The sequence below is a fragment of the Rhinatrema bivittatum genome, chromosome 16 (genome assembly GCF_901001135.1).
Source record: "Rhinatrema bivittatum chromosome 16, aRhiBiv1.1, whole genome shotgun sequence".
In the NCBI taxonomy this organism is placed as follows: Eukaryota; Metazoa; Chordata; class Amphibia; order Gymnophiona; family Rhinatrematidae; genus Rhinatrema; species Rhinatrema bivittatum.
The window spans coordinates 17,786,534-17,812,256 of NC_042630.1; the positions used below are offsets into that span (position 1 = coordinate 17,786,534).

Consider the following 25,723-nt stretch of genomic DNA (forward strand, 5'->3'; position numbering starts at 1 on the left):
CGAGATTCCTGCTCATTCCGTGACCTGTGCAAAGGCAGTAAGGAAATGGACTGATTTAATCAAAGTCTGAAACCACAATCGGCAAAAAGGAAGGCACAGTCCTAATTTGAACTGCATCCTGGTAATCACCAAAAAAAGGGTCCTGACAGGAACGAGCCTGTAACTCCTAAATTCTTTTTGCTGAACATATTGCGACCAGTTAGCAAATGTAAAGAAAGCTGTCTAAGGGGATGAAAGATGGGACCCGTCAAAAAGGGTAACACCAGATTCAAATTCCAGAGCAGCACCAGAAATGAAGGTTGAATATGTTTAACTCCTCTCAAAAATCTGGAAACAACCGGATGTGGAGAGAAGTTTACCCTGAAGATGCCCTCCGTAACAGGCCAAAACAGCTACCTGTACTTTGAGCGTATTAAGGGCCAAACCTTTAATCAAACCTTCCTGCAAATCGTCTAAGATTAAAGGCACATCTACCTTAAAGGGGTGACAGCCACTTTCAAATTTGAACATAATTCAATTAATTATTCATATAGAAAATGAATTAAGATTGACGATCTCATCAACCGACTACCACCAGTCATGGATAGCCTCTCTTTTGAAAACTCTGAAATTGCCATATCTTCCTGGAATGAAGCTATGAATTCTCTAGCAGAGGATATAAGCCCTGTTATCACTAAAACCATTTCTAATATAAAAAAAAACAAAAACCCCCAGAAAAACAAGACGCACCCTGGTACACTAAAGAACTGAAAGCTATTAAGATCCTCTTAAGAAAAAAAAGAAACATGGCACAAATGCCCCCATGATAAAATTCTGTATGAAGCAAGAGACTTAACAACTAAATATAGAAGTGTGATCAACAAGGCAAAGTATACATCTATGGCAATAAAATTCATGATTTAAAGTTTAATCCAAAAGCACTTTTTATGGCTAGGTTCGACCTTAAACTAAGGCTTTGAACTAATGTGTATGTATATATATATATTATATATATATATATATATATATATATATATATATATATATATATATATATATATATATTTATTTTATTTTTTTTTATTTATTTTTTTTTTTTAACTAAGACCAGACTGCAAGTTTGCACCACTCATCTGCTGGAGACAGAGAAATACTGAGGGACTGCAGGTGGCACTCTCTGTTACGTAGCAGTGCCTTAAAGTTTTGTTCTGACTCCACCTGCTGGTAGGGATGCAAAACCCACTTGTTTGGACTGATCTGGGGAAAGAACAGGAACAAGGAGATACCATGAAGGTGTCGAGCATGGCATGAGCAAACTCTTAAGACGAAAGTTTCTTATAATCAAAAGAACCATTGATCTGTAGTTATTTGGGCCCACTCTTCATAAAATTAGACCAAACCACCCCAAATTTTAAGCTACCCCTTAAAGCAGCTCTACTAGTAGAGTATGTAGAAAACATACACTTTCCTGACCAGGCTGAGTCCAGAGGGGAGCTGCCAGAAAGGAGAGTGGATAGGAAAGAAAATGAGGGAGCCAAATTTCCTGGCTAACAGACCCTCCACAGTGTTGGAACTTGCTGACCAGGAAGATGGCCCCTAAAGAACCTGCTACCCCTGGATACAATTTGTCCAACAAATCAGCTAACTGCAGGTTCAATATAGTCATTAGCATCAAATTCTGGCATGTGAGGCTGCAAAATAGGCATGGTCATGGAAAATGACCTAAGTTATGGAATGACCTCTGTCAGGAAAAACTAATTTAATGTGATTTCATCTTAAGCTGAAGACCTGGTTGTTGATTTCAGATTTATAAGGATTTTTATTTAAGACTGGCAGCAGAGATGTGGATTTTATTTTATTTGGTTGTAGCTTAATTCTATTGTATTGTAATGGTTTTTCTTTATGCTTCTATTGTTTTAATTGTATTTTGTTGTTGTATATCACTTTGGAAAGCCTTACTGTAAGGTCTGTAAAGCGATTTATAAAAATTTATAACCACCATCTCTACCATTTGCTGGAGACAGAATTACTGAGAGACTACAAGTGGCTTACTGGGTTAACTGCCAGGCATACAGTAAAGCTTTTCTTCTGCCTCCATTTCTGGACTGGTCTGGTGGACGAGGAGGAATGTACAAATACAGTATTGCCAAAGTACTCTGAAGAGGGTGTAACACCTATTAGATGAATAATATCTACACTTAGTACATGTAATGAACTCCTACCCTAAACTCCTCCATCAGCTTGCGAATAGCCTTGCCACGACCCCCAATGATACGGGCGTGAACTCGATGGTCCAGCTTGACATCCTCGCTGATCATCTCCTCTAGGTCGGCCACGATCTTCATGATGGAGTCTCGGGCAGCCTCAGCATTCTTCTCATATCCTGTGATGGTGATGAGGTCCTGCAGGTGGGCAGAATTCGAACAAGGGAAACACAGCAAGTGAACACTTCATAGGTCCCCTGCCATTCATAGAACTACACAGACAGCAGCTAACACCCACCTGGCTTTCATCCCCTTTGTCTGGGAACTGGATGTTGACATCATGGAATTTGCGAATCTGGGAGATCACAGCACCTTTTTTTCCGATGATCTTGGGATGGTACTTGGGATCCACAGACAAGGTTAGCTTGAATCCTCTTAAGGCCTAGGGATGGCAAAGAGGGACAAAGGAAAGGGTATCACAGATCATGGGTGGTCTCTGGTTTAAATCCTGCTTCAGTCACAGACATTCATTATGACCTTGGGTATATCACTATCTACTACTGCTTCAGGTACCCATGCTCTTTCGGGTAGGGAACTCATTGTACTTGTATTTAATTTTGTTCCAAAGCAACCTGGTTCAGAGCATTATATAAATGCTAAACTAATGAGCTAAGATAAAAGAATCATTTGCGATTTCTGGCTTACCCAGTTCCTGTCCTGTTATATTTAGTTCCCACATCAGTCTGGACCCCAGGTTGATGCTCCTTTTAGGGCTGAGACCAACCAGAACTCTTGCAAGAGTTAAAAATACTTTCTGTAGGATCAGGGACTCCATCACTTTCCTCCAGGTAGGTACTCTCAAAGTCTTTGAAACAGACACACTAAACAGAAAGCACAGTTGCTTACTTGTAACAGGTGTTCTCCTAGAACAGCAGGATAATTAGTCCTCACATGTGGGTGACATCATCCGATGGAGCCCGGCACGGAAAACCTTTGTCAAAGTTTTTAGAAGCTTTGACCAGCACACTGAGCACGCCCAGCATGCCACTATCTGCGCGCCCATGTGAGGTCCCCCCTTCAGTCTCATAACATAGATAAAAAAAAAAAATACGAGTGAAAAATAAAACCAACCGGGAGGAGAACCCAACTCCATGGGGTGGCAGGCAGGATTCCTAAGGACTAACATCCTGCTGTCCTAGGACACCTGTTACAGGTAAGCAACTGCGCTTTCTCCTAGGACAAGCATGATGGTAGTCCTCACATGCGGGTGAATACCAAGTTCCAAGGCTGTCCCCCGGAAGCTGGTGAGACCAGACACCGAACAAGGTGCCAACGGGCACAACAACTGAGGTGCCGTTGGTCGGCCGGGGACGGCCTGGGTAACCAGCAGGGGTGTCAGGTTGGAAGAGTTGAGTTCAGGCTTGGAAGAGATTGCGAAGAACAGACTGGCTGAAAGCACTGTCCTGTCGACCATCCTTGCCTAAGCAGTAATGGGCCACAAATGTGTGAAGAGAACTCCACGTTGCTGCATAGCAAATTTCGATGACTGGGACCGTTCGCAGATGAGCCTCCGACGTCGCCATGGCCCGCATAGCTTTGACGCGGCCTGTCAGCTGAAGGCCTGCTTGCGCATAGCAGAAGGAAACGCAATCCGCCAATCACTTAGAAAGTCTGTTTACCCACCGCCTCCCCCAGCCTATTGGTTTGAAGGACACAAAGAGCTGGGTGGACTGCTTGTGACCAGTCGTGTGCTCTACATAGAAAGCCAAGGCCCTCTTGCAGTCCAAAGTATGAAGAAGCCCATTCCCCTGGGTGGGAATGAGACCTGGGAAAGAAGATGGGCAAAACAATGGACTGGTTGATGTGGAAATCAGACACAACCTTAGGCAGGAACTTAGGGTGTGTAGCAAGACCACACGATCATGAAAAAACCTTATGTAGGATGGGTACGTAACCAAGGCCTGAAGCTCACTGACTCTGCGAGCCGAAGTAATCGCCACAAGAAAAATCACTTTCCAGGTGAGGAACTTCAGGACAATTGTTGAGGTCCCAGGACGCAACAGGAGGCCAAAGAGGGGGCTTCAACTGGAGCAGACCCCTCATAAAGCGACCCACTAAGGGCTGTACAGAGATAGGTGAGCCAGAAATACCCCAATGGTACGCACTAACAGTGTTGAGATGGACCCTGATGGAGCTGGTTTGAAGCCCAGACTTAGAAAGGTGCCACAAGTAGTCTAACAGTTTGGGGAGGGGACATGTGAATGGATCCAAGGCCCGTCCACACACCAAGTGGAGAATCTTCTCCATTTCAAACTATAAGACTTCCTGGTGGAAGGCTTCCTAGAAGCCACCAGCACTCGGGAGACACTGTCCGAGAGGTCTAGGGGCTGAAGAACAGTTCAGATGGCACAGAGTACTCTGGTTCTGAGTTATCAGGTTGGGTGCCATCGCCAGCCGAATGGAGTTCCTGACTGACTGACAGGTCCTGCAGGAGAGGAAACCAGACCTGTCGGAGCCAATAAGGTGCCACAAGGATCATGGTCCCTCTTGTCCTGTTGAAGCTTCAGCAGTGTCTTCAAGAGGAGTGAGAGCGGAGGGTATGCGTACAACAGTTCCTTCCCCAGTGAAGGGAGAAGGCATCGCAGGCCAGATGTCCGCCCTCCGGTGACAGAGAGCAGAAGTTGCTTAGGGAGGCGAAGAGATCCACATCTGGGGTACTTTACTAATAGAAAATCCTGGTTGCCACTTCCGGATTGAGGGACCACTCATGTGGCTGAAAGGAGCAGCTCAGCTGGGCCGCTAGCACATTCAGAGCCCCCAGTAGGTACGTTGCTCGCAGTGACATCCCTTATGCCAGAGCCCAGGATCACAACTGCACCGCCACATGGCAGAGGAACGATCCCATGCCTCCCTGTTTGTTGATATACCACATTGCAACCTGGTTGACTGTCCGGATCACGACTTCCTTGCACGACAACCGGTCCCTGAACACCCAGAGGGCATAACGGATCACTCGAAGCTCCAAGAAATTTGACAGCAGGCTTCATGGGCAGTCCAGAGACCCTGTGTGTGGAGGCCATCTACATGGGCTCCCCAGACCTGAGGAGAGGCATCAGTGGTAAGAAAACACCTGAGGCGGGACAGCCTGGAAGGGAATTCCCCGCTCCAAATTGGAGAGGTTTTCCCACCAGGATAGAGACATTCTCAGAGGTTCTGTTATCAAGACACAGGTCTTGAGGTCCTAGGAGGCCCGTTGCCACAGACCTCAAGGTCCATTGTGCCCTCCGCATGCACAAGTGGGCGAGAGGGATAACATGGACTGAAGCCGCCATGTAGCCCAACAAATGTAGCAGAAGGTGGGCCATCACCTGCCAGCTGTTGCGCACAAAGGTTGCACACAGGACTCCTATAACCGCAAGGCTAACGGCTTCGCGGAAAAAAGAAGACTGAAGAGAGACCCCTGTGGCTCAAGGGATCATGGCATGCTGGGCATGCTCAGTAGGCTCAGGATGCCAGTCAAGAGTTTCTAGAAACTTTGACGGAAAGTTTTCCGGGATAGGGATCCATCAGTGACGTCACCCATATGTGAGGACTAGCATCCTGCTTGTCCTGGGATAAAGTCTGTTACCACCTTGGGAAGGAATTTAGGGCGAGTATGGAGGACCACTCGGTCATGGAGGAACCTTGTATAGGGTGAGTATGTGACAAGTGCTTGTAACTCACTGACCCTTCCAAACTGCAGCACTGAAAAAAAAGACTGAAGGGAGACCCCTGTGGCCACAGGGATTGTGTGCCAGTCAAAGTTCTAGAAACTTTGACAAAAGTGTTCCATGACAGGGCTCTGTCTGATGACGTCACCCACATGTGAAGACTACCATCCTGCTTGTCCTGGGAGAACCAGAGATGCCAAAAATTCTCCTTTGCGAACCACTGCAATCACTGACCTTAAGGTTTCCATCTGAAAACGCGGCACTTTTAGAGCTGCATTTACATTCTTTAAATCTAAAATTGGTCGGAAAGTCCCTTCCTTCTTTGGGACCAAAGTAAATGGAATATCTTCCCCTGAGAACTTCTTTGTGGGGAACTGGAATCATTGCCCCTAGGCAGTGCAGCCGGTCCAGCGTCTCTCAAACCGCTTTTTTGTCCAAGGAACCGCATTGGGAAACTAGAAACAAATCATGGATGGGACGAGCAAATTCTAAAGCATAGCCATCTTTTACCACACTGAGAACCCATTGGCCCTGAGTAATTCTGGCCCACTCCTCATAAAACTGCGACAGGTGATTTCCTATAATAGGAACAATGGAGTGGACCAGCTTCGCATCATTGCGAACATTAAGCCTGAATGCACTCACCCCTGCGGTGTCTCGGAATGGTTTTCAGGCACCCTAAAAGGATTGATTCCAAGTCTGTCCTTGAAGGGAAAACTCTTTGAGGCCCAACCACCACTCTTGAGAGGACGAGTCCTATCTACCCGAAAATGGGAACACTAAAAAAAAAACCTCTTGCCCTTAGGCTTATCCTCCGGCAACCTAAAAACCTTATTATCCCCAAGAGATTGCATCAACTGCTCGAGGTCCTCACCAAATAAAGAGTCGACCCTTGAAAGGCACTGAGCCTAGTTGCACCTTGGAGGAAACGTCCACCGCCCAGTTTCGCAGCCAGAGCAATCTTCTGGCAGAAACTTCAGATGCCATAATCCAAGAGGAGGTATGAACCAAATCATACAGAGCATCCGCTCTGTAAGCCAGTGCCGCCTCAACTCTCTCAGCCCTGTCTGCCTCCTCACTCGAGTTGGGCAGGCCTTCTTTGCATCTGCTGCGCCCAGCGGAGACAAGCATGTTGCATAAAACTGGTACAAATAGCTGCACGCAAACCCAGAGCCGAAACCTCAAAATTCCTCTTAAGGTGCACCTAGACAGAGAAATACTGAGGACCAGAACCCTTCAAATCTTTGAGTGAAGATCAATTTAATGGTGGTTAAAGAGGATTGGTAAGTATGGCTTTGGGAAATCTTTGGACTTAAAGTTTGGAGAAAGGTAAAATAGTGGGATATATTCTTTAGAGTTTGTGTGAGTCAGAGATAATAAGCAAGCCAGAGGTAGTTAATTCTAGTGTTTGTCTCTCTCACCCACTCAGGAGACACATTCTCGTTAAAAATCAATCAGGCTCTTATCTAAATCAAACTATTGCATCAGCCCTTATTGAAAGCTTAATCATTCCCTTGTAGGACACTAGCAGATTAATTAGTAAATACACCTGTAAATTTAAAGTACTCTAATTCCAACTCTCTTAGCATCCTAAACTTAACTAGGAACTCAACAAAATTAAGATGAAGTCAGTGCCGAGTAGCAAGAGGGGGGCTTTCCAGTCTTTTGCACTGAGTGTCAACATGTATGATTTTTTTCCCGCTGGAGGCTAGAGTGACAGAATTGGAGGAGCTGAGGCAGAAAGAGAGGTACATTGATGAAACCTTCAGGGACATAGTAGCCAAGTCCCAAATTCAATCTGGCAACCCCAGTGCTGCCTTGGATCAGAAAGGACTCCCAGCTGGAGAACATCACCTTGGTGTAGCAGGAAGTGATTCTGTGGTAAGGACCTGCTCTCCAGGTGATATATTGTCCTCTCGCACTGAGGACAAGTCTCCCAGGGCTACTGCCCAGGAGGGAAGGGTTAGGCCGGCCATCATAGTTGGTGATTCAATTATTAGAAATGTAGATAGCAGGGTGGCTGGTGGACACGAGGTCTGCCTGGTAACTTGCCTGCCTGGTGCGAAGGTGATGGACTTCACACGCCACCTAGATAGGATTATAGATAGTGCTAGGGAGAAGCTGGACGGGAGGCAAAACCCAGGAGTCTGGACTGATTCGAGTGCGTACAGGGAAGCCCCTTTGAGTGATGATGCCTGTATGATTCCTGCCTGCTCAGTTTGTTTTAATCATATGCAAAGGAATGACAACAGATCAAGCAGTTCATAATGTCTCTCTTTCAGCAGGTATTAGACAGTGATTGTTCAACTGCATGTCACCAGTTCACAAATGAACTTAGTTACTTCAGGAAAGACCAGGCATTGTTTTAGAATGGGAAGTCCCTCCCTGACCTCTTCTTACCCGATCTTCCTGCTCTGCCTGCAGCTCTTTCACTCTCTCTGCCAGTCCAAGTCTAGCCCGCTCCACATTCTGTGCCAGGCCCGTGATCTTAATCACATCTGACTGTTGTTCTGGCTGTGGTACAGAGATGTTCACCTGCAAAGGGCAAGAAAATACACACAAAACGCTACGGACACTCCATTCTGCATCTCCATGACAACCGCATAAGTGAAACCTGTCTCCTCTGTCTTGAGCAGCCATATAACAGAGCACTGCATGAGAACAGAATGATGGGCAAGTGTGCTTGATTAAATGAAAGGAAAGCAATAAACCATGACTAAGGCACTGGGTAAAGAGGCAGGACTTTTTCTTTTTTGACTCAATTTCCTTTTCTTTCATTCAGCTCAGTTGGAATCAATGCTGGGGATCCTGGCACGAGTCTTCATTTGCAACCACTTGATTCACGCCCCTTCCCCCCCCAACACACACACAGTTCCTAGTCTGGTCATTGCAACAACAGTCCTGAAGCCAGGAACCCAGTATGGGCTTGAGATATGGCCACAGGTGCCACCCTTATTGATGACCACAAAGCCCACTCCCCTCAGTCCCCCTCCTTCAATGACTGTGAACACCGCATTTGCATCATCCCTAGCTAATCCCAGAACTGAACCAGGGACCCAAGGGCAATATGTAGCACTATCACAGAGTCAGCTCCACATCTCTGCTCTGCGTGTCCTCTAGCAAAGTCACCTTATTTCCCTATGCTTCAGTTTACCAAGTATTTGATAGCAAGACTGTTCCTGTTTCCCAAAACAAGATATTGTCAAATATACTGTAGATGTTGCAATCTAATAGGTGGGCTGTATCTGTCTTAGGAAAGTTGAGAAATATCTACTCACAAATATTTATTGAAACAGCAGCATAATATAAACAAAATTATACATATTACATTCACATCTCATTCATACCATAAAAAATAAAACACAATGGGGTAGATTTTAAGACATGCGCGCGCACGCACATGGACACGCGATTTAATAACATGCATGCACATTATAAAATTGAGGGTCGGCGCCCGCAAGGGGGGGCACAATTGTGCACGCCAAGCCGCGCTGCTTTCCCCCATTCCCTTCCCACTCCTTCCCCTAACGTTTGCCCCCCCCCCAGCCCTACTCTAACCCCTCCCCCGACTTTTATTTTACCTTTTGCGCCTGCTGGCAGCCTGCCAGTACACAATCCTCCAACACAGCGGTAATGACCGCTGTGTCGGAGGCCTCTGGCCCCGCCCCTGGACTGCCCTGCCCCACCCCTTTTTGCAAGCCCCGGGACTTACATATGACCCGGGGTTTACGCGTGTCGCCGGGCCTTTTTAAAATAGGCCCGGCGCAAGTAGGGCTTTTAAAATCCGGCCCAATGTGTTTCATTACATAAAAACAATACATCTATATATTTGCAACTTACGTCATCCACAATTCTCCTCCCTATATCAGAAACATCTCAACAATGCCCCAAAATGTAGTTAAATGTCCGTCTGGATGTCACTTTCTCAGCTAAATATGCTTCAACTCAAATGATCAAACTTCCCCTTCTCAACACAATATATTTTAGCTTAGACTTTCAAACTTCCCCACTTGGACTTTCGAGCTTCCCCACTCAGACTGCCCCTTTTCCAACAAGACGTATTCAAATTCTCAAAAAACTCTGTTCAAGCATCCCCTACAAGGGACAAGCCTTGTTTCACCCCTCCAGCCTTCTTCAGGGGGATATTCTGTATAATGCAACTAACAATTAAGCCTTCACAAAAAATTGACTCAACAATATCTCTTCTTCTCAACAAAACAAAAAAACCACAAAAATCTTCAGACTGAGTATAATGTATCCTCACAGCTTCATATCCACGAAATTTCAAAATCATGGTAAGTACCCAACACTATTCTTATATAGCTGCAACAAACACACAGACAAGTTTACTGTTTGATATACTTGTAGCAAGTTAAGTATAAACAAGATTATTACTTACAAAAGTACCACACTTTAGGTTACACAAGGCCATTTAGCAAACTGTTTTTCCATGGGAGAAAAAGAAACGCCATCATGATCCACGGTGTTCTAAAGTTTACTTGCATTACTGCCCACAGCATTTTATACCAATATCAACCAATCGTATTGTACCAATATCAACCAATCATATCATTCAAATGTCAGCTGATCATGATATTCAAAAACATACACTCCCCCCTCTACGTTGTTCACATTGGTGCAATTTCTAAGAAATATTTCCCCCTGTGTAAGTTTTAATTGTTTAACCACAAAAAAAAATCTTGTCATCAATTGTGTGTGAGTGTGATTTCCAATGAGCGACAAGGGGAGCATTTTCTTTCTGGGTTCTCGTGCTGCTTTTATGTTCGACAATCCATTGCTTAATTTGCCTCTTAGTTTGCCCAATATAAACATCAGAACATGGACAAATGATAGCATGTATGACACAATCCGTATTTCATGAAAAAAGACCCGGTAATTCATATGGATATTGTAAATTTTTATGTTGAAAATGTCGAACAAGCAGCAATTGCCCAAACTGAACAGCCCCCACCATTTTACTTGTCTCGTCATCACAATGTGTATCAGAGGTAACATTACAATTCATTAATCTCTGCCTTAAATGTCAACCTTTTTTAATAGAAAAAAATGGGTCTATCCATAAAAGTTGGCAACAATTCTAAGACTGACCAATACTTAAATATAATCTGTTTAATCTCCGTCATGTGTAATGAATATGGCAGTGCAGACTACATGAGAGACAAGTTCTGTATCGGATTTAATACATTTTGCCAATTTGCATACACACTGAACTGGATACCCACGATTAATAAATCTATGAGATAAGTTTAGTGTATATTGGGAATACGGTATAATTATACCCACCATTAATTTGTTCTACCTATTAGGAAAGTTGAGACCATGTGGCACTGAAAGGAATCCTCTCAGTAGAAGCAGGACAGTAAATACTGTAAGCGCCACTGCCACACCATACCTCATACTCCTCCATCATCTTGCGGATGCCTGCTCCCTTCTGTCCGATGATGTAACGGTGAAGGTCAAAAGGGACATCCACATCAACAGTGACTGGCACAAGTGCCTGAATAGGAAAGCACAAATTATGGTGAGTGCACACTCTTCCAGAATATTCCACTTGCATGAATGTTGCATTGTAAGGCACTGGGGCGGGCTACCAGTCTATGTAGTAAAGGAAAATTGGTTCTTACCTGCTAATTTTTGTTCCTGTAATACAGCAGATCATTCCAGACCAGTGGGTTTTGCATCCTTATAAGTAAATGGAGTCAGAGACAAAACTTTGGACACTGCTACATGAGCGAGAGTGCCACCTGCAGTCCCTCAGTATCAGCCTGACCCAAGCCCCAAGACTAAACTTCAAAGGATCGACCTGACCCCTCCAACAAACCAGAAGTCCAGGTTGCCCGTAATCAACGAAACATATTCCGGAAACCACCAGCCCTGCTTTGAATAATAGTATAAAACCAAATGTTTCTGCAGACTCTAATCAGCTCACCAGCCAGTCTTTCGGAGTAGAATGGGGTAGGCCTCTGGAATGATCTGCTGTATTACAGGAATGAAAATTAGCAGGTAAGAACCAAATTTTCCTTTCCTGTACATACTCAGATCATTCCAGACCAGTGGTATGTACCTAAGCCACCCTACACTGGGCAGGCCTCCAAAAGACCCGCACGCAGAACACTCTCACCCAAAGGACACCTCATCCTGCGCCCTCACATCTAAACAGTAAAATCTGGTGAAAGTGTACAAAGAAGAGCAGACAGCCGTCCGACAAATCTCCTGCAAGAGAAGCTGACACTCCATCCAGGCGGCCGCCTGAGCTCTAGTGGAGTAAGCCCTTAAACTCACAGAAGCCTGTCTCTCTTTAGACATGTACGTAGCACAGATGGCCTCTCTAATCCATCCGGAAATAGAAGCTTTCGACGCTTTGTCCTCCTTTTTGGCCCCAGCAAATAGGACAAAGACGTGGCCTGACCGACAAAAGTCATTGGAAACTTCCAAACAGTGCAAAAGGACATGCTGCACATCCAACAAATGTAGCTCCTTATCCTGGGGAGACTCCCATGACCAATCTAGAAACCCTGGAAGCTCCACAGTCTGATTGATATGAAAGGAAGAAACCACCTTGGGCACAAAGGATGGCACTGTTCTTAAAGACACCCTGTCCCCATAAATTCTCAGGAAACGGTCCTTACAAGAGCGAGCCTGCAGCTCCGAAATCCTCCGTGCCAAACATATGGCCACTAGGAACACAGTCTTCAGCGTCAAATCCTTCAAAGATACCCTCCTCAACAGCTCAAATGGAGCCCCGCAGAGCGCTTGGAGAACCAAATTTAAGCTCCAATCCGGGCACATCTTACGCACGGCGGCTGCAAATGTTTCATGCCTTTAAAAAAAAAAAAAAAAAAAAAAAAAAAATCGGATATCTGGATGGGCTGCTGGCTTCTGGGACTGAGACGAGTTTCCAAGAGCGCCTAAGGCCGCCACCTGCACTTGAAGTTAATTAAACGCCAAGCCCTTAGCTAATCCTTGCTGCAAGAAGTCTAAGATCTGCGACACCTCTTTTGTCACGGGGTTCAGTTTCCTCTGCAGACACCACTCTTCAAATAGTTTCCAAACCCTGACATACACCATCGACGTAGCAGGTCTCCTAGCTTGAAGAAGAGTGGAAATGACCGGCTCTGAGTATACTTTCAGGTGTAACCTCCGCCTCTCAAAAGCTAAGCCGCGAGACAGCAGTAATCCTCCCGATCCGAGAATATGAGCCCATACTTAAGACGACGTGGCAGATGGGCCATCCGAAGAGGACCGTCCTCCACCAAGTGCACCAGATCTGCGAACCAGGGATATCTGGGCCACTCCGGCGCCACCAGCACTACCATACCACGATGTGCTTCTATCTGCCTTAGAACGCATCCGATCATAGGCCATGGAGGGAAGACGTAAAGAAGAATTTCTTTGGGCCACGGACATACCAGGGCATCGAGTCCCACCAAACCGCTTTCCTTCTGTCGACTGAAGAACCTTTCCGTCTTTGAATTGGTGCGAGTCGCCATCGGATCCAGCTGGGGGGCTCCCAATCTGGCACAAATGTGGTTCCTTGCTTTGGCAGACAACTCCCATTCTCCTGGATCCAACCGCTGCCTGCTGAGAAATTCCGCCTTCACGTTGTCTATGCCCGCGACATGAGAATTGGCAAGCCCCCCCAGATGAAGGTCGGTCCAAGCAAACAACAGCCTCGCTTCCAGCTCCACCGCCGGGCGTCTCGTTCCCCCCCCGCCTGTTGATGTACGCTACTGTGGTCGCATTGTCGGACAGCACACGTACCATCCAACCTCTGACTAAGGGGAGGAACACCTAGAGGGCCTGGTGAACTGCCCTGGTTTTGAGCCTGTTGATGGACCAAGCTTTCTCAGTCATTTGCCATAGACCCTGAGCCATCCTCTCCTGACACACCGTTCCCCACCCAGAGAAGCTGGCATCCGTTGAGACCACCACCCAAATCCAGGGGATCCAGATCCACGCCTTTCAGTAAGTTGACAGCCACCAAGAGAGAGTGCGTCTGGGCTCTTGAAGCAGAGGCAAGGGAATGTGGAACTGCTCCGAAAGAGGACTCCAAATGGACAACAGCGCACGCTGCAAAGGTCTCATGTGTGCGAATGCCCAAGGAACCAACTCCCAAGTGGATGCCATGGAGCCCAGGACTTGGAGATAATCCTAGACTTTCACCTGGGCCTGCAATTTCCAGTCGGTCCGAAGCTAGGAAGACCTTGCCCTCCTGCGTGTCGAACAGCGCTCCTAGGTACACCAGGCATTGCATGGGCACCAGCTGGCTCTTCTGCAGGTTGATGACACAACCGAGAGAACTCAACGTGCCCATTACCCTCTGGAGACACCTCTCACAGTCCTCACGAGACTTGGCCTGGATGAGCCAATCGTCCAAATATGGATGTACCAAGATCCCTTCTTTGCACAGAGCCACTGCCACCACTGCCATCACCTTGGTAAATCCTTGGTCTGACCCAGTATGGCATGTTCTTATGTTTAAGGCGCCATGGCCCACCCAAAAAGGAGAGCACAAAACTGAGAATGTCGTCCCAGCACCTTAAACCTTAGGAATCTTTGATGGTCCTGCCGGATCAGGATGTGCAGATATGCCTCCATCAGATCCAGTGATGCTAGAAACTCCCCTATGTGCACCACTACAACTACCAGGCAGAGCGTTTTCATACGAAACCTGGGCACCCGCAAGCACCGGTTCACTTTCTGCAGGTCCAGGATAGGTTGAAAGGAGCTTTCCTTTTTGGGGACCACAAGTGCATTGAGTAATGACCCTGTTCCGCAGGAGGTACCAGGCAAATGGCATTTAAATCGAGAATTTATATTCAGACATCTACCAACAAGGACTGAATTACATAGTCTGGGTAAAACAAATAAGCATGGGTATAGCTTGCTTGTTACAGCGGTTACTACCCCAAATCAAGCCTGATATTTCACTTAGAATACATATCCAGCACAGCTCACTGCTTCAACGGCAGGGGGAATGAAGAAAAGAGGATTTATATTCAAACCACCAACAAGGACTGAATTGCACAGGCTGGGTAAAACAAATAAGCATGGGTGTAGCTTGCTTATTATGGCGGTTACTTCACTTAAGAACATAAGAACATGCCATACTGGGTCAGACCATGGGTCCATCAAGCCCAGCATCCTGTTTCCAACAGTGGCCAATAAAGGCCATAAGAACCTGGCAAGTACCCAAAAACTAAGTCTATTCCATGTTACCGTTGCTAGTAATAGCAGTTGCTATTTTCTAAGTCTACTTAATTAATAGCAGGTAATGGACTTAGATGCAGCTCCAGCACTATCTACGATGGTGGGGGTGGAAGGGAAATAGAACAAAAAAAAAATTATTTAAAGAGTAACAGAAAAGTATGAAAAAAAAAGTGTGAAAGCTTGCTGGGCAGACTGGATGGACCGTTTGGTTTTCTTCTGCCATCATTTCTATGTTAAGCCTCGGAAGGGATGCCCACACGGCCTCTCTGTGCGAAACCACATGCGACTCCACAAAGGTGTCCCGAACCAGTACAAGAAATCAAGAGTGTAACCGTACTTGGCCACATCCAAGACCCAACGGTCCGAGGTAATTCTCTCCCACTCTTCGTAGAAGTTGGATAATCTGCCGCCTACCCTTCTATGGGGGAGTGGGGGCCCCTGGCCTCATTGCATAGGTTTACTACTGCCTGAGCCCTGGTCGGTGCCCTCTCTGGAAGTCCGACGGCCTCCACGAAAGGACTGCTGTTGACTGGAGCCCTGCTTGGAACCTATTTACTGGAATGAAACATTCGAAAATCCTGAAAACAAGCTCGGGATAGGAAAGCCTTCCTCCTAGGTTTCCTATCCTCTGGCAACAGATTGCCTTTAGTCTCCCCCAACAGCTTCACCAACTGGTCCAACTCCTTCCCAAAGAGGAACTTTCCCTTAAAGGGGAGAATACAAAGCTGCGCCTCTGAGGACAAGTCTGCCGACCAGTTCCGCAACCACAAAAGCCTGTGGGCCGCAACGGAGGAAACCATAGCATGCGCTGAAGTCAGCACCAAGTTATATAGAGCATCGGCCACATACACTACACCTGTTTCCAGGCAGGCAGCTTGCAAGGGCTAAGAGTCACTCGTCACCTCAGAGGCCTTCTGGACCCAACCCAGACAATCCCGCTGCATCATGCTGGCATATACCGCCACGTGCAGGCTTAGCGCTGGAGACCTCAAACAACCATTTCAACTGAATCTCCAGTTTGCGGTCGTGCATGTTCTTCAACGCTGCCTCCCCAGCCACCGGAATTGTCTTAATGACTGCCGAAACAGTGGAGTCCACTCACAGCACCTTCAGGAGGTCCAACGTCTCCAGATGCATGGGATAAAGCTTTTCCATTGCTCTGCCCACCTTCAAACCGGAGTTTGGGGAATCCCACTCCCGGGTCACTAACTTCCTGACAAAGCAGTCAGTCTTCAAAGATCACCGAGAACCGGGGTTGACCCCCTCGCTATCAGACTCCTCCAGGGAGACCTTAACCCCTAATTCCTCCAGGACTTGGGGAATCAAGGGATGTAGTTCCTCCAGCTTGAACAGCCATGCCACCCGAAGGTCATCCCCATCCGGAATTGGGAACTCATCTAGGGCTGGGTCATCTGTGGCGGGGTCTCCTCAGTCGGGGGGGGGGGATGGGATCAGGACCCATATCTGCCCCAGAGGGTCTAAGGGGTCCCCCTTTGCTGAACAGCCACCGCTGCGTCTGCTTCTCCAGGGTGACAGAGCCCCATTCATCGAAGGAACTCAGGCTGACCCTGAGAAGCCCGCTTGGGACCCCTGCCCACGGGGTCGTCAGGTCGCTCTGCGGTCCTCTTCACTTCAGCCCTCTGACTGGCCAGAAATGCCTGATGCAGGAGAACAACAAACTCAGGGGAGAAGAACAAACTCGGGGGAGAAGTCCACCTGCTCCTCCCCAGCCCCTTGCAGGATCCTGTGCTGCCCATCTTCTCCAGCTACACGATCTAGCTCCATTGGGGACAGCGGGGGAGGGGAATCCCTCCCTCTGCAGATCTGAAACCTCTGCGTCAGGAATCGACGGTCTGGCCGAATGCAGCCCCTGCCGAGAGGCCCTCCTGGCCAGAAACGCAGGCAGGACAGAGAGAATGTGAATCCAGCCGGTCCCCTGCCACGCGGCTATCTTGGATTTTGGCTCCATACGACCAACTGCGCAGCCATGCAGCAAAAAAAAAATCTACCCGGCGCTTGCCGCACAAAAAGCCTCAAAGTGTCCCCCGCTGGCAAACCAAGGCTCCCACAACGCGTTGCTTCCTGCCCCAACTGCACCTCCCGTGCCGCAGGAAGGCCTGAAATAGATGAACTCCGGGGGGGGGGGGGGGGGGGGCCCGAGAAAACCTCCCCGGTTAGCTGAGAAGCGCGATTCCCTTCAGGCCCACCAGGAGCCTTGGGCTGCCGACCTCCTCACAGCCTGCTCTGCCCCGCACCCAGCTTCAGGACACAGTCACCACCGTCTCGGCTGACTCCGGAAGCTTACCTGAGGCGATAAAGTTAAGACTGGTTTGTTTGTTTTTTACTCAACTTTCCCAAACCTCTCTGAACAGAAGGGCCAGAGGAATGGGGGAACTGCTTCGGAGGCCGAGGGAACCAGAAGCCTCTGAATATCAGACACACCGGCAGGAACATGGGCGAAACGCAGTCAGGGATAATCAACCCCCAGGGCGCCCGGCTCCACTTGAGGAATGGCCTGAGACAGTGCCTAAAACCTCAAGGAGCAAAGACACTACACTAGCCTAGACTGCAGGTTAGCATCTCTACCATCTGCTGGAGTCAGAGATACTGAGGGACTGCAGGTGCCACTTTCTCTTATGTAATAGTGTCCAAAGTTTTGTCTCTGACTCCCATCTGCTGGTAGGGATGCAAAACCCACTGGTCTGGATTGATCTGCGTATATACAAGAAATCAGTTTTTTAAAGCAGCGATCCATTCAAAACTTAGCTGGATCCTTGAGAGATCAGAAGCTGGGCTCACTGGCACAGCAATCTCCCCCCCCCCCCCCCCCCAAAATTACCAGCAGTGCAGCACGAGCCCCCTCGCACTTCTCCTTTCGCCCTGAGATGTGAATGATGTCGCACTTCCTGGGGGTTTGCTCAGGTTCCAGGCTAATGTCGCCATTCTCCTGAAGGTGCACTTCTGAACCTGTTGGGAGAGGCATAAAATTAAGAGGATTAAAAAGTTTCTGCTGCTAACAGGTCTGTAGAGAACACCCCAATAAGGGACCTCATTTACATCCACTGCTCACTGAATCACAGTATAGCTGTGTTATAGGAAAATTGGTTCTTACCCGCTAGTTTTCATTCCTGTAGTACCACGGATCAGTCCAGACAGTGGGTTGAGCCTCCTGTCCAGCAGAGGCAGACAGAGAACAACTGAAAAGGTATCCTATATCAGGACAGTGCTCACCCTGCGTCCCTTCAGTATAATCGATATCAAAGCAGCCAAAATAGCATAGAGAACCAGGATAAGATCAAGCAAGTAAACAAGTAACTATCAAAATGAAACATGAAATTCAAACCTGTATGAAAAATGCTCTTACACAGCTATCAATATATATATTGCAGATACCTCCGGTGTTCGCAATGTCCTCTGGAGAAAAAGCAGGGTGCTCCATTGACTGATTTACATGAAAGGAGGACACAACTTTTGGCAGGAAGGATGGGACTGTTTGGAGGGAAACACCTGAATCAGAAAAGCGAAGGAAAGGCTCCTTACAAGACAGGGCTTGGAGCTCAGACACTCTCCTGGCTGAGGAAATAGAGACCAGAAAGACAGTGTTAAGGGTCAGATCCTTAAAGTGTGGCTCCATGACAGCCAAGTAGCCCGGACAGGCAGGTTCAAGTGCTTAGCCTCCCTGAGGAACTGAATGACATCCGGATGGGTCGCCAAAGTGTAACCATCGACCCGCCCAAGGAGGGAACAGAGTGCTGAAACCTGTACCCGCAAGGAATTGAAAGACAAAATTTTGGAGAGACCATTCTGCAGGAAGGAGAGAACTTGGGACATCGAAGCCTTACGCGCCGGAACTCCGGACTCAGCGCACAGTCTTAAACACTCTCCATACCTGAATATAAGCCAGAGAGGTAGAAGTCTTAAGGACCTGCAACAGAGTGGAGATAACCTCCTCCTTATAACCCTTCTTCCTTAGTTGCCGCCGCTCAAAAGCCAGGCTGCTAGACAAAAGCGATCTGCCTGATCGAAAAATACTGGACCCTGTCGGAGCAGGTTTCGCAGATGGCCGAGGCGGAGAGGACCATCCATAGCGAAGTTCACCAGATCCGCAAACCACTGTCTCCAAGGCCACTCCGGCGCCATGAGGATGACCGGCCCCCTGTGGAGTTCTTTTCTTCTGAGTACCTTTCCCACCAGAGGCCAAGGTGGGAACACAAAGGAGGACATCGTGAGGCCAGGGTAGGACCAGTGCATCTACTCCTTCTGAGCAGTGCTCCTTTCTGCGGCTGAAGAATCTGGGGGCCTTTTCATTGCTCAGAATAGTCATCAGGTCTAAGTGAGAGACCCCCACCACTTGTGCACGATCAAAACCATCACTTCTCCGGACTACTCCCACTTTCCGGGGTCTAGATGCTGACGACTCAGGAAGTCGGCTTGAGTGTTCTCCTTCCCCGCAATGTGGGAGGCCGCTAGCCATACCAGATGGCGCTCCTCCCAGGCTAGCAGCTTACTGGCTTCCAGGGCAACCGGACGACTCCTGGTGCCCCCCTGGCGATTGATGTAAGCTACTGTGGTGGAATTGTCGGAGAGGACTCGCACAACTTTGCGATGGATCAAGGGCAGTAAAGTCTTGAGAGCCAGATGGACCGCTAGGGTCTCCAGACGATTGATGTGCCACTGAGACTGGATTGGGGTCTATCGTCCCTGGATAGACTGATTCTGACACACCGCTCCCCAGCTGGAGAGGCTGGCATCCGTTGTCACAACAATCCACCGAGGTGTCTGCAAGGGCATCCCCTTCAACAGGTGGGCAAGAGAGCCACCACTGCATGCCATCCCCTTCAACAGGTGGGCAAGAGAGCCACCATTGCACTTTCCAATGGTAACATCGGAAAGTGGTAAGGGTGTCAAATTTCTCCGAGACCGGCTTCCAGCGGGATAGCAAAGCTTTCTGCAAAGGATGCATATATGCACAAGACCCAGAACCTGGAAATAATCCCAGGTCGTGGGGAACCTGAGAGATAATAGATGTTGGACTTGACCCATGAGCTTGAGTGCATGGGCCTCGGGTAACAGAACTTTGCCCACACGAGTGTCAAAGCGTGCTCCTAAGAATTTGAGGACCTGAGAGGGCTTGAGGTTGCTCTTTGAGAAATTGACTAGCCATCCGAGGGAGGTGAGAACAGACAAGACCCGGTTGACCGCTATCACGCACAGGTCCTCAGACTTTGCCCAAATTAGCCATTCGTCCAGGTACGGGTGGACTAGGACTCCCTCCCACCGAAGGCCGCCACTACCACCATGATCTTGGTAAATGTGTGTGGCGTGGTGGCGAAACCGAATGGGAGTGCTCAAAACTGAAAATGTCATCCTAGGATGTTGAGTCGAAGAAATCTCTGGTGTTCCTGGTGGATCGGGATGTGAAGGTAGGCCTCCATCAAGTCGCGAGAGGCAAGGAACTCCCCTGAACGAACAGTTGCTATGACCGCCCTCAGGGTCTCCATCTGAAAATGGGGAACCTTGAGGGCCTTGTTGACTCTCTTGAGGTCCAGGATCGGTCGAAAAGAACGGTCCTTTTTGGGGACGACGGAGTAGATTGAATACTGGCCGGATCCCTGTTCCTGGAGGGGGACCGTGACTATGGCACCAAGCGCTTGAAGCCTGGCACACCGCTGAGCGCTTCCGGGTTCCGCAGGGAGAGATGAAGTAGAGGTCCGGGAGATCCCGAGCAAACTAATGCGTAGCCTCTTTCGATTACTTCGAGGACCCACTGATCCGAAGTAATTTTGGCTCATTCCTCAAGAAATAGGGACAGCCGACCACCTAAGTCTGGAACGGAAGAATGGGCCGGCTGTATCTCATTGTGAGGACTTTGTGGCGGTGCCTTGATGGGTACCGTCTCGGAAGGCCCGTCTGCCCCGAAAGGAGTGAGACAATGCTGGAGACCTAGTGAAGGTATTTCATTGAAAAGCTCCATGTGGCTTACTGTACCTGCGCTTCCCCCGGAAACGAGAGTGCGACGGAAAAAAAGGATATGAACTGCTTGGGGCAGTCCTCCAGTACCTTATGAACTTTGTTGTCACCCAAGGATTTGATAAGCTGGTCCAGGTCTTCGCCAAAAAGTAACTTACCCTTGAAGGGTAGAGTGCCCAACTGCGATTTAGAAAAAGAGTCTGCAGCCCAATTGCCTGGCTGACACCACTGAGACCATAGCTCTGGCTTGCACCCTGAGGAGATCATAGAGAGCAGCAGTCCCATACGCAATTGCGCCTTCCAGGCTTTCTACCTGTTCCGCCTCTGCAGACTGGAGGTCCTGGGTGCTGAGTAATTGTTGAACCCACCTGAGGCTTGCCCGCTGCATGAGACTGCTACAGACTGTGGAGATCGAATCACGAGCTTCGCCAGGACTGCAGGAATGAGGGGTTCTAACACCTCTCTCTGGAACAGACATAACACCTGAGGGTCATCACCCTCCAAAGAAGCCTGTTTCCCTTGCTCCTTGTCCATGCCCCCCCACCGCGGGAGGGGAAGGAGAGGCTCCTGCACCTGCAGCCGCACTGCCCTGCATGTCCGGAGCGGCAGACCCTCCTGAAACCACCATGCCTTTTAACTTCGCGACCCTTAGAGACGCGGGAACATTGGCACGCTTGGCTACCTTGTGGGGCAGTCCCTGCATAGGTCTTGACTGGCAAGACACCACCCTTGCAGAGACCTGGAAGCCAAAAAGGCTTTATGCATAAGGAGAACCAAATCTAAAGAAAATTAATCAGAATCAACATCCTGATCTGGAAAAGCAGGGTCCTCCTGTAAAAAAAACCTGATCCTGATCTGCATTCTCATCAGGAATTGCAGGGACTGGAAACAATGTTGGAGGAAGCTCCCCCTCCCCCACAGCCCTTGCCTGAGCTGCAGCACATGTGCATACGACACGTGCTTAAGATGGCTGCCGTCCCTGCACTGAGGGAGAAAGGACCAGCTCTGAGCTCCTGCGGAGCCTGATGTTTTGAGCCCCACGAAGCTTGGCTGTTGCTGCAGACCCTGAAAAAGAGCTGCCGCCCCCCCCCACCCCCAGAAAGCACCTTGAGCAAATCCCAGTCCTAGAATACAGAGTGGCCGATTCCCCACATGCTATACACCAGGATGGCCGCAGCATGGTGGGGGGAAAAAACGGCTCAAAAAATACGAAGAAATCGGCCAAAGACGCGGTGATTCAGGTGGGTGGGGGTCCTGGATTGCAGCTGACCAAAAAAGAATTTTTTTTTTTTTTTTTTTTTACACAGTGCTTAGACACACACGGGTGAAGAGAGGGACTGGACCACCAGTAATCACTTCCCCGGCTGCTTACCTTGCTGGAGCCTGCAATGAAAAGCGTGGGTAAGCTGTGCCTCCGATGGTCTTTTTTTTTTTTTTTTTCCAAAGAAACGAGCAGAGGAATGGGAGCCTCTCTGCTAAAAGACCTGAGGCAGGCACGAAAAGGGGGAGTAACTGGACTACCAGTATCACTCCTTTAAGCCAGGCAAGTGGTCACCGGGAAGAGGGGTCCCAGGCTGAGTACTCAAGGGGAAAATCCCTCCTGGGACCCTGTAAGAGCTGTGAGACAGAGCTGTCTCACAAACAAGAAGTTTGATTTCCTTCACATTCATTTTTTTTTTTTTTTTTACATTTAGAAATTAATCAATACTTGCTTGATCCTGGAAACAATCAGAAGGAGAAAGAAAGAAATCACCAGAGTGTGGAAAACATAGAAAGCTAGGGAACCGCAGGTTCAACTGCCTGCCTCTGCTGGGAGACAGAGAAATACTGAAGGGACGCAGGGTGAGCACTGTCCTGATATAGGATACCTTTTCAGGTTTTTCTGTCTCCCTCTGCTGGACAGGAGGCTCAACCCACTGTCTGGACTGATCTGGGTACCTACAGGGAAAGTCAGATTATTCCTGCACCAATGTCAGAGCCCAGCACTTCCCTGCCTGCTCAGCATGTCTGCAGTGTCCCCAAGACTCCCTTCCTCCCTACATTTAGCCAACCAGGAATCTAATCATTTTCTTCCTCAGTACCAAGGTGGGGAGGGGCAGGAAAGCAGTGTGGCTACAGAAAACAAGAATCTGAAGAGTGCAACAGCTGCCACATTTAAACTGGCTTGCCCCTCTCCTTCCCACACATTGCTGAAACCATTTTTATTCTAATGAGATTGCAGATCTCATTGGTTTGTACAGTGTGATGTCACTTGGGATATCACTGAAGATAAGAACCAATCAGAATCACTGAAACAGATTTAAAAAGTGCCATGCAGTTGGGCCTATCACCCACACATGTATCTTTCTGCAGGGTTTTTTTGGTAGGTGGCATTCCTGCATGGCTAAAGCCTCTCACCTGGATTATCCTCACGCTCAGGAAACTTTATCTGTACATCGTAGTCCCGGGTGATCTGTTGCACTTTGCAGCCCTTTACCCCCATGACAGCCCTGTGGAACTTCTGCAAGATCACACACTCCACCACCACCTGGGCCTCCTAAGGCAAAGAGTGAGCAAGATGTCAACTGTACACCATAGATAGTCAGGGCTCCAGGAACTTTAATACTGGTCCTGCCACTGACACTGTATAATCTCTAGTAAATCATTGTGTGCCTGTTCAATTGTAAACTTAACTTAGTGGGTAGCAATAAAACATAGCTTCTCCTCTGCTCCCTCCTCCAATTCCACTTTGCATATGTTTGTACTGTAGTGCTAGGCACTTCACCTCAGACAAAAAACACTGGATAAGAAAGATTTTAAAAAATTAGTACTTACTTGCTAATTTTTGTTCCTGGAATATCACAGATCAGTCCAGATGAGTGGGTTTTGCATCCCTACCAGCAGATGGAGGCAGAGAATAAAAACTTTTCAGACACTGCTATAGAGTGCCACTTGCAGTCCCTCAATATTAACCTGTACCCAAGCCAAGATGAATGTCAACAAAAACTAACCTAACTCCCTCTCTAGGATAAGCAGGGGAAAGGTCATAGCCCCTGAACTGGAGTCTCACATCAAGCAACAGAAATTGAAAACTTCCAACAGTAGTTTCTGCACTATATACACCCAAAAGAGACATTGGTCTTTCCAAACAAGGCGGGGTTCTGGACTGATCTGGGGTATTTCAGGAATGAAAATTAGCAAATAAGAACCAATTTTCCTTTCCTGTTCATACCCCAGATCAGTGGGATGTACTGAAGCTCCTGTAAACTGGGTGGGAATCTGAAAGATCAGTTCTTAACACAATCTCTCCAAACTGCACCTCCTCTGGTGCCCGAACATCCAGTTGGTAATGTCTGGTGAAAGTGTGAAGCGAAGACCATGTTGCCACTCCACAGATCTCCTGCGGAGAAACCAGCTGACACTCCTCCCAGGAAGCTGCCTGCACCAGAGTACAATGCGCAGGAAGCCGCTCCAGCATCGGCCATCCTTTACCTATATACGCCAATATGATTGCTTCTTTTAGCCACCATTCAATTGTGGCCATAGAGGCCTTACTTCCTTTCTTTGCACCACTATCACCACGAAGAGACAATCTGATCTCCTAAAACCATTAGTTATTTTAAGATATTGCAATGAAGTCTGGCAAACATCCAATAAATCAAGCTCCATTGCATGTGGCATCGCTGCATCCAAATGTCAGAACACGAGGGAGCTCCACCATCTGGCTAAGATGAAATGGAGAGACTACATTTAGCAAAAAAGAAGGCACTGTATGCAACAAGATCCCATCATCTGAAATCTGAAGGAAAGGATCTCCTTCATGACAACGCTTGAAATTCAGAAATCCCTCTAGCTGAACAAATTGCAACCAATTAAAACTGCTTTCAAAGTAAGATTCTTCAGAGACATCTGTCTCAAAAGCTCAATTAAACAGAGGTCCACACAGAATCCTCAGAACCAAATTAAGATTCCACAAAGGGCACATTCTGTAGACCGGAGAATGCATGTGTTTTACATCCTTAAGAAAATGAATCACATCCGGAAGCGAAGCCAGAGGTATCCCTGAACCTTACTGGGAAACAGCCTAAAGCTGCAACCTGCAGTTATAGCAAGTCATAAGCCAGATCTTTTACTAGACCCTTTTCTAAAAAGGTGCAAATATGAGACCTTGCCACATGCGTAGGGTCAAGACCTCCCTCCAGACACGTTTGAAACACTCACCACACTCTGATATGAGCCAGTGAAATGGATGTCTCCTGGCATGAAGCAACATAAAAACCGCTTCCAAGTAACTTTTACAAAGCGAACACCTCCTTTCAAAGGCCAGGCTGTGAGACAAAAGTGATCTGCTTGATATGAGAAGACTGGCCTTTGAAGGACCCCTACAGATGTCCTAGCCTTAGGGGCCCAGCCACTGCGATAATTACAAGATCCACAAACCACGGCCACTCCAGCACCACTACAACCACTCTTCCCGGATGCCTCTCTACATGTCACAACATTCTGCCTATGAGAGGCCATGGAGGAAAAACATGTAACAGGATCCCTGTCGGCCATGGAAGGCCTAGAGTGTTGAGTCCCTCGGATCCAACCTCTCGCCTGCATTTGAAGAACCGGTTTGCCTTGGCATTGTGCTGTGAAGCCATCAGG

The 25,723-nt window shown here is 48.0% G+C and overlaps 1 protein-coding gene across 1 annotated transcript in view; it reads right to left on the bottom strand.

Moving 5' to 3' along the window:
- Nucleotides 1–25,723, bottom strand: part of LOC115077956 (vigilin-like) — a 106,888-nt gene that overhangs the window by 26,295 nt on the left and 54,870 nt on the right. Inside the window, 6 exon segments of the mRNA XM_029580416.1 lie at nt 2,202–2,381; nt 2,482–2,625; nt 8,294–8,428; nt 11,307–11,411; nt 17,964–18,091; nt 23,492–23,630. Coding sequence (XP_029436276.1) covers nt 2,202–2,381; nt 2,482–2,625; nt 8,294–8,428; nt 11,307–11,411; nt 17,964–18,091; nt 23,492–23,630 — 831 coding nt within the window.